Source organism: Oncorhynchus clarkii, chromosome 17, assembly GCF_045791955.1.
Source record: "Oncorhynchus clarkii lewisi isolate Uvic-CL-2024 chromosome 17, UVic_Ocla_1.0, whole genome shotgun sequence".
In the NCBI taxonomy this organism is placed as follows: Eukaryota; Metazoa; Chordata; class Actinopteri; order Salmoniformes; family Salmonidae; genus Oncorhynchus; species Oncorhynchus clarkii.
This window is the reverse complement of record NC_092163.1, coordinates 52,255,641-52,271,085: the sequence shown is the minus strand read 5'-3', so window position 1 is coordinate 52,271,085 and position 15,445 is coordinate 52,255,641. Positions and strand designations below refer to the sequence as shown.

Sequence of the window (15,445 nt, the reverse complement as noted above, 5' to 3'; positions counted from 1 at the left end):
ATCTAAGACAATGCAGCTGGAGCACATGTACAATGTACCAGTATAGTTTCCAATCTGGCCCAATATGCTTTCAGCACTCTCTCTCCTACCTTTCACCTCTATCTCTCTCTATTAAATAATTTTTTTTTTTAAATACCTTCCTTCAAAAATCGACACCTTCCTAATATTGAGTTGCACCCCCCTTTTCCTTCAGAACAGCCTCAATTTGTCGAGGCATGGACTCTATAAGGGGTCGAAGGGATGCATGTTGACTCCAATGCTTCCCACAGTTGTATCAAGTTGGCTTGATGTTCTTTGAGTGGTGGACCATTCTTGATATGGGAAACTGACATGGGAAACTGTTGAGTGTGAAAAACCCAGCAGCGTTGCAGTTCTTTTTAAAATGTCATTTTTATATATTTTTGTTTTTTTTGTGTTACTTTTACCCCTTTTTCTCCCTAATTTCCTGGTATCCAATTGGTAGTTACAGTCTTGTCTCATCGCTGCAACTCCCGTACAGACTCGGGAAAGGCGTGCGTCCTCAGAAGCGCAATCCCACTTATGCCCACTTAACCCGGAAGCCAGCCCCGTGTCAGCGTGCACTGCGCCCGGTCCGCCGCAGGAGTCGCTAATGCGCGATGGGACCAGGACAACCCTGCCGGCCAAACCCTCCCCTAACACAGATGACGCTGGGGCAATTGTGCGCCGCCCAATGGGTATCCTGGTCGCAGCCGGCTGTGACAGAGCCTGGACTCAAACCCAGAATCTCTAGTGGCACAGCTAACACCAGCATTGCAGTTCTGGACACACTCAACCGGTGCGCCTGGCACCTACTACCATAACCCATTCAAAGGCACTTCAATATTTTGTTTTGCCGATTCACCCTCTGAATGGCACACACATCATCCATGTCTTAATTGTCTCAAGACTTAAAATCCATCTTTAACCTGTCTCCTCCCTTCATCTACACTGATTGAAGGGACTTTAACATGTGACATCAATAAAGGAACGTTCACCTGGATTCACCTGGTCAGTCTATTAAATAAAGAGCAGGTGTTCCTAATTTTTTATACACTCAATGTACAGATGTAGGATCTTTTTTTTTACCCCTTTTTCATGGTATCCAATTGTTTTTAGTAGCTACTATCTTGTCTCATCGCTACAACTCCCGTACGGGCTCGGGAGAGACGAAGGTTGAAAGTCGTGCGTCCTCCGATACACAACCCATCCAAGCCGCACTGCTTCTTAACACAGCGCACATCCAACCCGGAAGTCAGCCGCACCAATGCGCCGGAGGAAACACTGTGCACCTGGCCACCTTGGTTAGCACACACTGCGCCCAGCCCGCCACAGGTGTTGCTGGTGCGCGATGAGACAGGGACACCCCTACCGACCAAGCCCTCCCTAACCCGGGCGACGCTAGGCCAATTGTGCGTCGCCCCACGGACCTCCCGGTCGCGGCCGGTTACGACAGAGCCGGGGCGCGAACCCAGGGACTCTGATGGCACAGCTGGCGCTGCAGTACAGCACCCTTAACCACTGCGCCACCCGGGAGGCCCAGATGTAGGATCTTAATTTGATTAAGATTTGTTGCTGAGAATTTTCCTGCACAGTTCGAAATGCAAACTTGTAGTCTATTCAAGGTTAAAAAAGTATTCTAAGGTTTCTAATTTCCACTTTAAAATGTCAGACTTGATTTGCCCTAATGAAAAATGTATCAACCACTACAAAAACATTCCATGAATTATAATCCAGATAATAATTCACAAGTCCTGTTTCTGCAGGTTCGTTTTCCTGCTGTAGCAAACTGTCTCAAATGAAGATCCTACATCTGTATATTCAAAATGACACAGTAATGTCAATTTGTTGCCTTTTCGTTGGTCCTCACTACTTCTCTGTTGGTTGAACTTCTACACACAGTGATCCCTACAACAACATCACAGCTTTGGATCCAGAGAAACTGAAGATCTTCAGAACTGTGCGAGAGATCACAGGTATGTGTGTGTATGAATGTGTGTGTGTGTTGAAGTTTCAAGTGCATGTGTCAGTTTAGTGGTGTGTTTGTATGGTGTTCTGTGTTTGTAACACACCTTCTCCGGTTGCCAGACATTCTGAGTATCCAGTCATGGCCGGAAACTCTGACAGACCTGTCAGTGTTCTCCAACTTGACAACCATACAAGGAAGAACCCTTTACAGGTGACGATCTGTCTGTCTGTCTCCCTCACTGTCTGACGTTATACTTGTGTCTCTGTCTCTCTGCACTAAATACATATCTTGTTCACATTCTACAGTATGTGTACACTGAACCCATCACCATTTCCACCTGTGTTCAACTGCATTATAGACATGCATGCATAGACTGACCTGTTGTGTCTTGTGTGTCTTGTCACCACTTTATCTCTCATCCTCTTTCACCCTTTTTCTCATTCTCTACTCTGTTCTCCTCTCTGTCTCTCTGTCTCTCTGTCTCTTCTGTCTCTTCTGTCTCTGTTTCTTCTGTCTGTCTGTCTCTTCTGTCTGTCTGTCTCTTCTGTCTCTGTCTCTGTCTCTTCTGTCTCTTCTGTCTCTCTGTTTCTGTCTGTCTCTTCTGTCTCTGTCTCTCTGTCTCTCTGTCTCTGTCTCTCTGTCTCTCTCTGTCTTGTTTGTCCCATCAGAGGAGGGCGCTCTAAAAGGTACAGTAGTGTTTGTGACAGCTGTTTTGACATCATACTTACACAATTTCCTCCTTATCACCTGTGACTATGCTAAGCAACATTTTACTCAGAATTGGTTATGTGTTGAGTCTTGAACTGTATGAGAAGTGTCTCAGTTGGTGGAGGTGGGTGAGGGATTTGTGTTGAGGTATAAGGTAACCACTATCCTCATGATTGTACTTTGAACTTGATCATACCATATGACCATACACACTTCTACGTATAAGTGAAGAGTTGGGTACTGGGAGTCACTGGGTGAATAGGTGGAATTGATCAAACTAATCTCAAAGACAATGACATATACATTCCCTACATAGCAACATACACATTTTCTGTCTGCTGGTAGACAATTAGTGTTTGGGAGCAGCAATGACGAATGTGCGATTCATTTTTTTATCTCTCCTGACTTGATGTTCCCAGCTAAAGTATAGATTTGTACATATTTTGTCTGAAGTGTCCTCCATTCCCTCCACCCTGATGGTTCTCCTCTCCCTGCTCCCTCACCTTTGACCCACTCTCCCACTGCCTCTCTACCCCTCTGCCCTGCTCATCTTCCTCCTCCTGTGTTATTGACTCCTCCATCTTGTTCAGGGGCTACTCCCTGCTGGTGATGCGCATCCCGTCTCTGACATCTCTGGGGCTGCGCTCGCTACGGAGGATCAACGACGGCGGCGTCTACATCACAGGAAACAAGAAGCTGTGCTACCACCACACCGTCAACTGGACACGCCTCTTCAGCAGCAGCTCCCGCCCACAGCGCCGCCAGAAGAACATTGACGTCAAGGAGAATCGTCTCCAGAGCCAGTGTGGTGAGACAGGGGGACTGAGGAGAGAGACTGGGTGAAATCTCAAAATCATTGAGTGAATATGGCGGGTAAACTAGTGAAGAACTAATAGTTTTTTGCATATTTGTCTGTTTGTGTGTGTGTGTAGTTGAGGAGGGGCACATGTGTGACCCACTGTGTTCGTTGGAGGGGTGTTGGGGTCCTGGTCCGGACCAGTGTATGTCCTGTAAGAACTTCAACCGAGGAGGAACCTGTGTCCATCAGTGCAGATTTCTCACTGGGTCAGTAGTCAGTCAAAACAATGCATCTTTATTATAATGTAGAGCATGTCTCAATGTGTGTGTGTGACTATGTTTTCAACCTATTTTTCAATCTCAATCTCTGTTTTTCTCCAGGGAGGGGCGTGAGTTTGCAGGTCCAAAGGGCGAATGTATGCCCTGTCACTCAGAGTGTGAGGTCCAGGAGGGACGGTTCACCTGCACAGGACCGGTATGCACACCTCTGACCATATCTCTCAATGCGTCATAAAAAGACAAGCTCAGAGCGATCAGTTGAAAAGTGTCTCTCAAAATTCTCAGGACTATCTGAAATGTAGCGCTTTACTGCCACCTTGTGGATGATATTTTGGACCACAGTTACATGGAAATTGTCCTCTCTCTCCCTCTCTGTCACTCTGCAGGGAGCTAATAAGTGTGTGGTGTGTGCCAGTCTGAGGGACGGTCCCCACTGTGTGTCCTCATGCCCTGAGGGAGTGATGGGGGAGAAGGGTCTCATCTTTAAGTACCCCAACCAGCAGAGACGCTGTGAGCCCTGCCACCTCAACTGCACCCAGGGGTGAGAAACGAGTCAGAGAATGGTGGAGGGGTGTGTGTGTGTGTGTGTGTGTGTGTGTGTGTGCGTGTTAAATATCTCTCTGTTCTGTGTTTTCAGTTGCTCAGGGCCAGGCATTGGGGACTGTTTGGACTCGTCCAGATTAACCACTAGGTGAGTGGAGCCTCTGTCTTTTCTCCACCTGTGACTGACAACCTGACATCTCCTCAGTGTAATGACAATTAAAGTGTGTTCTGTGTTCTCTAGTCTAGAGCACAGCAATCTTCATTATTGTACGGTGGATTCGGAAAGTATTCAGACCCCTTGACTTTTTCCACATTTCGTTACGTTACAGCCTTGATCTAAAATTGATCAAATCGTTTTTCCCCTCATCAATCTAACACTATAACGACAAAGCAAAAACTGAAATATCACATTTACATACAGTACCAGTCAAAAGTTTGGACACATACTCATTCAAGGGTTTTTCTTTATTTGAACTATTTTCTACATTTTAGAATAATTGTCACGAACCGGCTCAAAGCCCGTAACAAAGGGAGACAACGTGGAGATAAGGAGTAACAAAAGATATATTTATTAACTAAAGCAACTAAGGAAAATATACAATGATGTGTGTAATCAGTAATCAGTAGCGTAAGTGAGTGTTTTGCATGCATGAATGTGATAATGCAGGGTGTTGAAAGGTGCCAAAGCAAACAAACAAAAAGCCAACAAGAACCACAACACAATCTACAAATGTCTGCATGGAGAGAGTCTCCTCCATGAATGGGAAAGGGGTGTATTTATCCTGGGAAACACCTGGGCCCAGGTGTTTCCCATGTAGCTGACGACCCTCTCAACTCCGCCCACCGGCATCCTAATAAGGAAACAAGAACAAAGACAAAATACGGCAGACAGAGTGGGAGGGTCGTCACATAATAGTGAAGACATGTGGAGGCCAGAGCATGTGATGCAGCACTCCATCACTCTCCTTATTGGTCAAATAGTCCTTACACAGCCTGGAGGTGTGTTTTGTCATTGTCCTGTTGAAAAACAAATGATAGTCCCACTAAGCGCAAACCGGATGGGTGGTGTATCGCTGCAGAATACTGTGGTAGCCATGCTGGTTAAGTGTACCTTGAATTCTAAATAAATCACTGACAGTGTCACTTGCACAGCATCCCCACACCATCACACCTCCTCCTCCATGCTTCACGGTAGGAACCGCACATGCAGAGATAATCCGTTCACCTACTCAGCATCTCACAAAGACACAGCAGTTGGAACCAAATATCTCAAATTTGGACTCATCAGACCAAAGAACAGATTTCCACCGGTCTAATGTCCATTGCTCGTGAATCTTGGCCCAAGCAAGTCTCTTCTTCCTATTGGTGTCCTTTAGTAGTGGTTTCTACCTTGAAGAACTGATTCATACAGTCTCCTCTGAGCAGTTGATGTTGAGATGTGTCTGTCACTTGAACTCTGTGAAGCATTTACTTGGGCTGCAATTTCTGAGGCTGGTAACTGTAATGAACTTATCCTCTACAGCAGAGGTAACTCTGGGTCTTCCTTTCCTGTGGTAATCCTTGTAAGAGCCAGTTTCATCATAGTGTGTGATGGTTTTTGCATCTGCACTTGCACTTGTGTTCTGGAAATTTTCCGAATTGACTGACCTGCATGTCTTAAAGTAATGATGGACTGTCATTTGTCTTTGCTTATTTGAGCTGTTCTTGCAATAATATGGACTTGGTCTTTACAAAAATATACCATCCCTACCTTGTCACAACACAACTGATTGGATCAAATTCATTAAGAAGGAAATAAATTCCACAAATGAACTTTAAACAAGGCACACCTGTTAATTGAAATGCATTCCAGGTGACTACCTCATGAAGCTGGTTGAGAGAATGCCAAGAGTGTGCAAAGCTGTCATCAAGGCAAAGGATGGCTACTTTGAAGAATCTCAGATATAAAATATATTTTGATTTATTTTACACTTTTTTTGGTTACTACACGATATGTGTTATTTCCTAGTGTTGATGGCTACAATGTAGTCAATAGTCAAAATAAAGAAAAACCCTTGAATGAGTAGGTGTGTCCAAACTTCTGACTGGTACTGTAAGTATTCAGACCCTTTACACAGTGCTTTGTTGAAGCATCTTTGGCAGCAATTACATCCTCGAGTCTTCTTTGGTATGACGCTACAAGCTTGGCACACCTGTATTTGGGGAGTTTCTCCCATTCGTCGCTGCAAATCCTCTCAAGCTCTGTCAGGTTGGATGGGGAATGTTGCTGCACAGCTACTTTAAGGTCTCTCCAGAGATGTTTGATCAGGTTCAAGTCCAGGCTCTTGCTGGGCCACTCAAAGACATTCAGAGACTTGTCCCGAAGCCCCTCCTGCATTATCTTGGCTGTGTGCTTAGTGTTGTTGTCCTGTTGGAAGGTGAACCTTCGCCCCAGTCTGAGATCCTGAGTGCTCTGGAGCAGTTTTTTCTCAAGGACCTCTCTCTGTACTTTGCTCTGTTCATCTTTCCCTTGATCCTGATTAGTCTCCCAGTCTCTGCCACTGAAAAACATCCCCACAGCATGATGCTGCCACCACCATTCATGACCGTAGGGATGGTGTCAGGTTTCCTCCAGATGTGACGCTTGGCATTCAAGCCAAAGCGTTTGATCTTGGTTTCATCAGACCTGAGAATCTTTTTTCTCATGTTCCGAGAGTCCTTTTACTGAGGAGTGGCTTCTGTCTGGCCACTCTACTATAAAGGCCTGATTGGAGGAGTTCTGCAGAGATGGTTCTCCTTCTGGAAGGTTCTCCCATCTAAACAGAGGAACTCTGGAGCTCTGTCAGAATGACCGTCGGGGTCTTGGTCATCTTCCTGACCAAGGCCCTTCTCCCCTGATTGCTCATTTTGGCCAGGTGGCCCGCTCTAGGAAGAGTCTTGGTGGTTCCAAACTTCTTCCATTTAAGAATTATGGAGGCCATTGTGTTCTTGGGGACTTTCAATGCTGCCGAAATGTTTGGTACCCTTCCCATATCTGTGCCTCGACACAATCCTGTCTCGGAGCTCTGCGGACAATTCCTTCGACCTCATGGCTTGGTTTTTGCTCTGACATGCGCTGTCAGCTGTGGGACCTTCTAAAGACCGGTGTGTGCCTTTCCAAAGCATGTCCAATCAATTGAATTTGCCAACATTTCATCAAACTGTTATTGCTTTGTCATTATGGGGTATTGTGTGTAGATTGATTAGATTTTTTTATAATACTCTGTAGAATAAGTCTTTAACATAGCAAAATGTGGAAAAAGTCAAGGGGTCTAAATTCTTTCCGAATGCACTGTATATCAGCTGCTGATTGGCTAATACCTCTTCCTGTGTCTCTTTCCAGCCAACCCATTATAGGCATTGTTCTGGGAGTTTTGGCAGTGGTGATAGTGGGCATCTCTATCTTTGTGATGAGTGTTCTGTACCGCCGAGGTCTTGCCATCCGGCGCAAGAGAGCCATGAGGAGATACCTGGCGAGTGGAGAGGTGGGGAGGGGAGAGAGGGTGTGTGTGAGTGAGAGAGAGAAAATAAGGATTTTTTTATAGCACTGTCTGTGTGTGTGTGTTATTGTCTTGATATGTCCTGATATTAACTGTGTGCATTTGTGTTGGTCTGTAGAGTTTAGAGCCCTTGGACCCTGCTGAGAAGGGGGTCAAAGTTCATGCGAGGATCCTGAAGGTCAAGGAGCTCCGTAAGATCAAGCTGCTGGGCACCGGGGTGTTTGGCTCCATCCACAAGGTGATTACAACATCAACCGTTGGCCTCTTAATGCACCTTTCTACCATTTACCAAATTGTGCTTCTTACCTTTTCTTTGTTTCATTGTGAGGTAACCCCTCTCCCTCTGTCTTTTCCTCCACCTTTTCAGGGCATTTGGATTCCTGAGGGAGATTCAGTGAAGATCCCCGTGGCCATAAAGACTATTCATGATCGAACGGGGCGGCAGACCTTCCATGAGATCACAGACGTAAGAAAATATATATACACTACCGTTCAAAAGTTTGGGGTCACTTAGAAATGTCCTTGTTTTTGAAAGAAAAGCAAATTTTTTTTGTCATTAAAATTACATCAAATTGATCCGAAATACAGTGTAGACATTGTTAATGTTGTAAAGGACTATTGTAGCTGGAAACAGCTGATTTTTTTATGGAATATCTACATAGGTGTACAGAGGCCCATTATCAGCAAACATCACTCCTGTGTTCCAATGCCACGTTGTGTTAGCTAATCCAAGTTTATCCTTCTAGGCAGAGTTCCTCTGTCCAGTGTCTGTGTTATTTTGCCCATCTTAATCTTTTATTTTTATTGGCCAGTCTGAGATATGGCTTTTTCTTTGCAACTCTGCTTAGAAGGCCAGCATCCTGGAGTCGCCACTTCACTGTTGACATTGAGCCTGGTGTTTTGCGGGTACTACAGTGAGGGGAAAAAAGTATTTGATCCCCTGCTGATTTTGTACGTTTGTCCACTGACAAAGAAATTATCCGTCTATAATTTTAATGGTAGGTTTATTTGAACAGTGAGAGACAGAATAACAACAACAAAAATCCAGAAAAACTCATGTCAAAAATGTTATACATTAATTTGCATTTTAATGAGGGAAAAGTGGGCAAACGTACAAAATCAGCAGGGGATCAAATACTTTTTTCCCTCACTGTATTTAATGAAGCTGCCAGTTGAGGACCCACAAATGCTGTTGCGCCAGATACTCAACTAGTTTAAAGAAGGTCAGTTTTTTTGCTTCTTTAATCAGATCAACAGTTTTCAGCTGTGCTAACATAATTGCAAAAGGGTTTTCTAATGATCAATTAGCCTTTTTAAAATGATAAACTTGGATTAGCTAACACAACGTGCCATTGGAACACAGGAGTGATGTTTGCTGATAATGGGCCTCTGTACGCCTATGTAGATATTCCATTAAAAATCAGCCGTTTCCAGCTACAATAGTAATTTACAACATTAACAATGTCTACACTGTATTTCTGATCAATTTGATGTTATTTTAATGGACAAAAAAAATTGCTTTTCTTTCAAAAGGACATTTCTAAGTGACCCCAAACTTTTGAACGGTGGTGTATATCTCACATACCCATTATCAAGAACATCTTCCCCTTCAAATCATAACTGACCTGATAACACTTAGCTTGACTCTGTTTACTAATGCATATTTTTCTAATAACCCCTGCAGCACATGTTGGCGATGGGTAGCTTGGACCACCAGTACATAGTCAGGCTCTTAGGCGTCTGTCCAGGTGCAAGTCTCCAGCTGGTCACCCAGCTCAGCACTCAGGGCTCCTTACTGGAGCACATCAGGCTCTACAGGGATAGCCTGGACCCACAGAGGCTGCTCAACTGGTGTGTGCAGATTGCCAAGGTGAGATACCGTGTGTGTGTGTGTGTGTGTGGTTGTGTATGCGTGCATGTTATTGTTTATGCGACTGAGGTGTGTGTCCTCTCCCCCGTCAGGGTATGTACTATTTGGAGGAACACAGGATGGTCCACAGAAACCTGGCAGCCAGGAATGTTCTCTTGAAAAGTGACTATATGGTCCAGATATCTGACTATGGCATCGCAGACCTGCTATACCCTGACGACAAGAAGTACTTCTACAATGAGGTCAAGGTGTGTTGGCTTCTTGGTTAGGTCCCATAGTCCGGAATAACTTGTCATGGACAATGTCTCAGCCTACTATTTATCTTTATCTTCTTCTGGAAAAACCATCCTGTGCATAACCTGTTTATTTTCTGTTAGATGAGATGTTGACTAGATATGTGGCCTGTGTATTTTCTGTTAGGTGAGATGTTGACTAGATACGTGGCCTGTGTATTTTCTGTTAGGTGAGATGTTGACTAGATATGTGGCCTGTGTATTTTCTGTTAGGTGAGATGTTGACTAGATACGTGGCCTGTTTCTCTACGTGTTTTGCATTGTTGCCATGAACACTACCTAATAGGTGTTTTTTCCCAGTGGCCACAGGCTATGAAATGGGTGCAACTCATGGTGACATAGTTCCCTGTCTTGTCTCTCTCACCACAGACACCTATCAAATGGATGGCTCTGGAGAGCATCTTGTTCCGCAGATACACACATCAAAGTGATGTCTGGAGCTATGGTGAGTCACTGTGTGTATGTTTCATGTGCTTTTTATAGACTTTTATATCAACGGTAACTTGAAAGTACTTATGTGTATGTTGAGTTACCAGGATTTTAGAATGTCAATTATATTAATCCATCTTGCAGGAGTGACAGTGTGGGAGATGATGTCATACGGGGCGGAGCCCTACTCAACGATGCGTCCACAGGAAGTGCCTGACCTGCTGGAGAAGGGCGAGCGTCTCTCCCAGCCACACATCTGTACCATAGATGTTTACATGGTCATGGTCAAGTGTGAGTGCCGACCCTCTCTCCTTCACCCTCAATACCTATCAGATCTGTGTGAAATGTGTTAGAGTACGTTGCATTGTAATAATTTGTTTTGCTATGAAAGTATAGTGTATATACAGAATGTTCAAACAACTGAAAACATTTTCAAATGGGACTCACGTGGCATTATCATCATTTACAGGCTGGATGATTGACGAGAATGTCCGTCCCACCTTCAAGGAACTGGCCAATGAGTTTACCAGAATGGCCAGGGACCCACCTCGGTACCTTGTGATCAAGGTAAGATAGAATGTCACACCTGGGAGACAGCCATATAAATCAATGTTTGCTAAGAATGTGTTTTTTGGAGTCCACTCCCAAATGCCAATCAATACAGTCCTAAGACTGTGCTCTTTGCCTGAGTCACACTCTTGTTCATCCACACCAAATGTCAGCTCATGAGGATAATAATAATGATGTTGTTAGTGATGATGATGATTGAAGTTTATTTCTTTATCTTCCTCTGTTCACCAGGGGGACTGCAGCCCGTCGGACTCTCCCTCAGACGATTCTCACCACCGAGTTACAGAGCTGGATCACATGGAGGCAGGGCTGGAGGACCAGGATGAGGAGAGGCTAGGGGACGGCATGGCCACACCTCCTCTCTATCTGTCACAGGCCAGGAGTCTTTCTCGACTCTCACGAATGGAAAGCCACAGGGTGAGGGCTCATATAAGGCATCTCTCCCGATGCATACACGATGCATACATTTTAAACTGTATGGGGCCAGGAGTTTTTCCGGACCAGGAAAATCCAAGTTATAGCCTATAGTCCTGGTCAGGTCGTCAATATATAACATGGGCAGATCAAAACAACCTTTTGTTCACCAAGTTGTTTTTCTAACTCCCACCCCGTCCTGTCCCATTCCTGTATTCCCCTCAGGGTGTTCACAGCAGTCAGGCTGGATACCTGCCCATGACCCCAGGACTGGATAACTCTCAGGTCAATCACTGGAGATGATAAAGATACATGAAAACGTTTACATGCTAACATGTATTATTGAAAGTCTTCCAGCCTATATCAATCCTATAGGGTTGATCACTCATTTGACATTATACCCCCTGTTCCTCTATATAGATGGTGTGGTCCCCAGCATCTCGCTCTCGCCTCAACTCCGCCCGCACTGTGTCAGAGAGCTCCGAGGGGCGGGGCACGTTGGTGGAGCTGGAGATGAGCGAGGACTTGGCTGGCAGCCTGCAGAGGAAGCGGCATCGGGAGGACAGTGCCTACATGTCCCAGAGGGACAGCATGTCAGGGGTGCTGTCTGAGACCCCCTCCCCTGACACAGAGGGGGAGGAGGACCAAAACGGATACGTGCTCCCCGGACTGGGTGACAGTCCAGAGAGAGGTGATACCATAGATAGATCACGAAAACAAACATACCACACAATATGCATAGGAACATATACCTTTGTGTTTCTGACTATTGAACATCTTGCATTTTTATATTTTCTTTAAGCCATAAATAGAGTCACATGTTTTTGTTTGTGGATGGTTGCATGGTCATTGTTACAACTGAAAGTGTCAGTGTTAATTACTCAGATCATTTCAGATCTCTGGATCACCTTACTCATTCCTCTTTCCCTTGTCACTGTTCTCCACAGATACGCTACTGTCTAGCTCACGGGTCACCCTTCCTCACGGGAGGACGTCCAAGGTTCCATCATACCCGTCAGGACCCTCGGAGGACAATGACAGTTCCTGTGAAGAATATGAGTACATGAACAAACAGGCGTTCATGATGACTCTCTCCCCCAGGCAGCAGCCTGGCCACTCCAAAGATGGCCATTGGTTGAAGATGAACAAGAGGCAACGCTCTTCTCTGCCATCCCTGGACACAGAGTATACAGAATGCACGGGGCACAGGACATCAGCTGGGGAGAACAGGGGAGGCCAAACCAAGCATGAAGAACACCAGGACTATGAATTCCCTGCCCTCAACTCTGATTCAGACAAAATGGAGGAAAGGGGCTCTGGTAACGTTGAATATGAGTACATGGACATTCGAAGTGTTGGACCAGAGGCCAGTGAAAGACCAGACGATCCCCCAACACGAGTTGTCCCTCATCCTGGAGCTATGCCCAAACAGCGGATGAGAGACGAGAGAGAGGTGGAGGAAGAGGACGATGAATACGTAGAAGAGGACGACTATCATTACACTAACAGGCAACCCAAGCTGCGGCAGGCTCTGCGAAGCAGGGAGGGGCTGAGGATGCAGAGAGGAGGAGAGGGAGAGGTGGATGAGTACGAGGACATGGATTCCCTGGCTGCCCCTGGAGCTGGGGACCCAGTGGAGTATGAGAATTTGCAGGGAGAAGGTGAGGGTGTAGTGGGGGGCATGGGGGGTCAGCACACAGGGATGGGGGCATTTGTAAAAGTGCGTGCAGGGGTAGGGGTGGGGGAGCCTGGTGGCGGAGATCGCTCATTTGACAATCCAGACTACTGGCAGAGCAGGTTGTTCCTGAAGCCTAACGCTGTGAGCACGTAGGGAAGTGGACCTCCTTCATCAAACCTGAAGGGGATAGCTGCCTCTGTAGCTTGTCCATGTCCATTGAATTCAATGAAGGACCAGGAGAGGGGAGAAACCAATCCAGAGCCATCCAAATATCAAAAATATTGAAGACATATCTCTGTGTGCCATTTTTGTATTTTAAAGAGCAACTGACACTAAAAAGCTACTTCTTGTTTAAAAATGGCCTATGTGGCATCAATGAGTCAGAAACATTCATTCTAGTGTCAAAACAAAGTGTAAATCATAAAGTCAGTCTCGTTCAAAACAGAGATTTGCGAGATGATAGGAAAACAATTTATGTCACAGAATAAACGGTACCGTAATAGTTTTCCTGGGGTTGGGTTTATTTCAATCCTGCCCACCAAGCAGTCATCAATTTGGAGGTTATTAATGCCCGTAGTCAATTTGATTTGACATTTGATACCTATGGGGCTAGATAGCTATGGGGCTAGATGGACCATCAGTAAATGGTACATGGGACAATATTTTTTTAAATATCAATAGCTCCAAATTTAAATGACTTAAAAACCTAATACAAACTATAAATTGTAGAAATTCATAAACCAATATTGAAAGCATTTAATGAGACAATTAAAAGATGTGCAACATGAAAAATCTACTTTGCCACGGTCACATACTAGCCTGCAGAATCTAACTGCCAAAAATGTTTTGGCTAGCACTACCTATCTTAGGCAACTTTAAGACACAAGACCTGGTTTCAAGATATCTAGAAGGGTTAGTTAATGTAACTTTGTACTGTTTTGGTAGAGTGAATGTACAAACGCTTGCCACATACGAACACACCCACATTAAACCACCTTACAAGACAACTCTTGTTTGGCTTCAGTCATGGCCGCTGCATTTCTTAATGACCAAGCCGAAAAAGAAGCCAAATCAGGAAGTTCAGCCATTAATGTGTCTGTTACAGGTTTACATTGATCATGTTTTTTAGCCATAATAACATAGGCTTTGGGATGTTTTTATTTTCTTTGAAATATGATACTGTATTATAAGTGTAAGGCACTGTGAGTGTGTGAAGCACTAATAGAAATGGCCCGATTATAAGCTTTGTATATGTTTTTACTTATAAGAACAAAAAATGGTTTTGTACAATGTTATTTTTCTATGGTATTTTCATGTTTTGAAAATGTTAATGTAACATTTAAGTGATATTATTGAGTATTTTCTACATAATAAAACTCTTTGAAGAATGTATGTGATTGTTGTCATTAATTAGTGAGAATGCGCATAATTCACAATCTGTTTGTTCATAACAGATGTTTAATTCATTTCTGTGGTGTCTTGCTGTTCACTTGTTACACAGTCCCATTCATTGGGGTTTGTTTTTAACCCCCATCCCGATCAAGTTGCCCATCCCTGATTTAGACCATAAAGCCCTATTTGGTTGTGATGTTTTTTCTTACATAGCAAGAACATAGGAGGAGATTGGAGAATCAGGGGCTTGAGCAGCTGCATGAAGTGGAGCTTGATCAGAGATAGTATTTTTTCTTTTGGAACTTTGTAAGTGTAATGTTTACTGTACATACTGTTTATTTCACTTTTGTTTACTGTTTATTTCACTTGTTTATTTTACTTGCTTTGGCAATGTTAACATATGTTTCCCATGACAATAAAACCCCTTAAATTTAATTGATATTACAGAAAGGAGGAGATAGGAATCACACTGGGCAATGAATGGATAATGTGCAACGCCCCACCCAGCAGCCTGTCGACCAATCGCGTTCACGTTATCATGCTGCATCACACGGTTGCTAAACTAATTGTCACGCAATCCCGTATCAAAGTCGGAGTATGAGTGGAGAAACGTGCCTATTTTCATCGAAAGTACGTAATCTCACGATTCCAAAGCTATACAATATTACAGAGAGCAAGTTATTTACCTCACATCTTTGAAAATATTGGTAATGTTGCACTTCTTGTTGACGAAATTCATGCTAATGTTGGGTTTTTGAGCCAGCGTCAAATTGACTCCCATTCAAACCTTGAAGGAGAGCTCTCCTTGTCCCATAATCACCCAGAATGCACCGCGCACTTCATTTTTGTCTTGAACGAGTTTACCATCTCCTAATAAGTATCTCTGGCTTGGTAGTGGCCGTACCTGTGTGAAGCTAGCCACAATAAGGATTAACCACAATTGTGGACTTGACGGTTTGGCTTCAAAATAAAAGTTCCCATTGAAAG

At 44.3% G+C, this 15,445-nt stretch overlaps 1 protein-coding gene across 2 annotated transcripts in view; it reads left to right on the top strand.

Moving 5' to 3' along the window:
- LOC139371082 (receptor tyrosine-protein kinase erbB-3-like) overlaps positions 1-14,456 on the top strand; it is a 35,328-nt gene extending 20,872 nt beyond the window's left edge. Inside the window, exons 10-29 of one of the 2 annotated variants that reach the window (XM_071111134.1) lie at positions 1,900-1,973; positions 2,086-2,176; positions 2,635-2,652; positions 3,265-3,482; positions 3,607-3,739; positions 3,854-3,947; positions 4,138-4,292; positions 4,389-4,442; positions 7,656-7,797; positions 7,931-8,050; positions 8,180-8,278; positions 9,497-9,682; positions 9,775-9,930; positions 10,345-10,420; positions 10,549-10,695; positions 10,874-10,971; positions 11,206-11,391; positions 11,614-11,673; positions 11,809-12,079; positions 12,336-14,456. In XM_071111134.1, coding sequence (XP_070967235.1) covers positions 1,900-1,973; positions 2,086-2,176; positions 2,635-2,652; positions 3,265-3,482; positions 3,607-3,739; positions 3,854-3,947; positions 4,138-4,292; positions 4,389-4,442; positions 7,656-7,797; positions 7,931-8,050; positions 8,180-8,278; positions 9,497-9,682; positions 9,775-9,930; positions 10,345-10,420; positions 10,549-10,695; positions 10,874-10,971; positions 11,206-11,391; positions 11,614-11,673; positions 11,809-12,079; positions 12,336-13,219 — 3,262 coding nt within the window. In that variant the 3' untranslated portion in view covers positions 13,220-14,456. The remainder of the gene's footprint in view (positions 1-1,899; positions 1,974-2,085; positions 2,177-2,634; positions 2,653-3,264; positions 3,483-3,606; positions 3,740-3,853; positions 3,948-4,137; positions 4,293-4,388; positions 4,443-7,655; positions 7,798-7,930; positions 8,051-8,179; positions 8,279-9,496; positions 9,683-9,774; positions 9,931-10,344; positions 10,421-10,548; positions 10,696-10,873; positions 10,972-11,205; positions 11,392-11,613; positions 11,674-11,808; positions 12,080-12,335) is intronic. The other variant, XM_071111135.1, reaches the window with a different exon arrangement.
- The last annotated feature ends 989 nt before the right edge of the window (positions 14,457-15,445 follow it).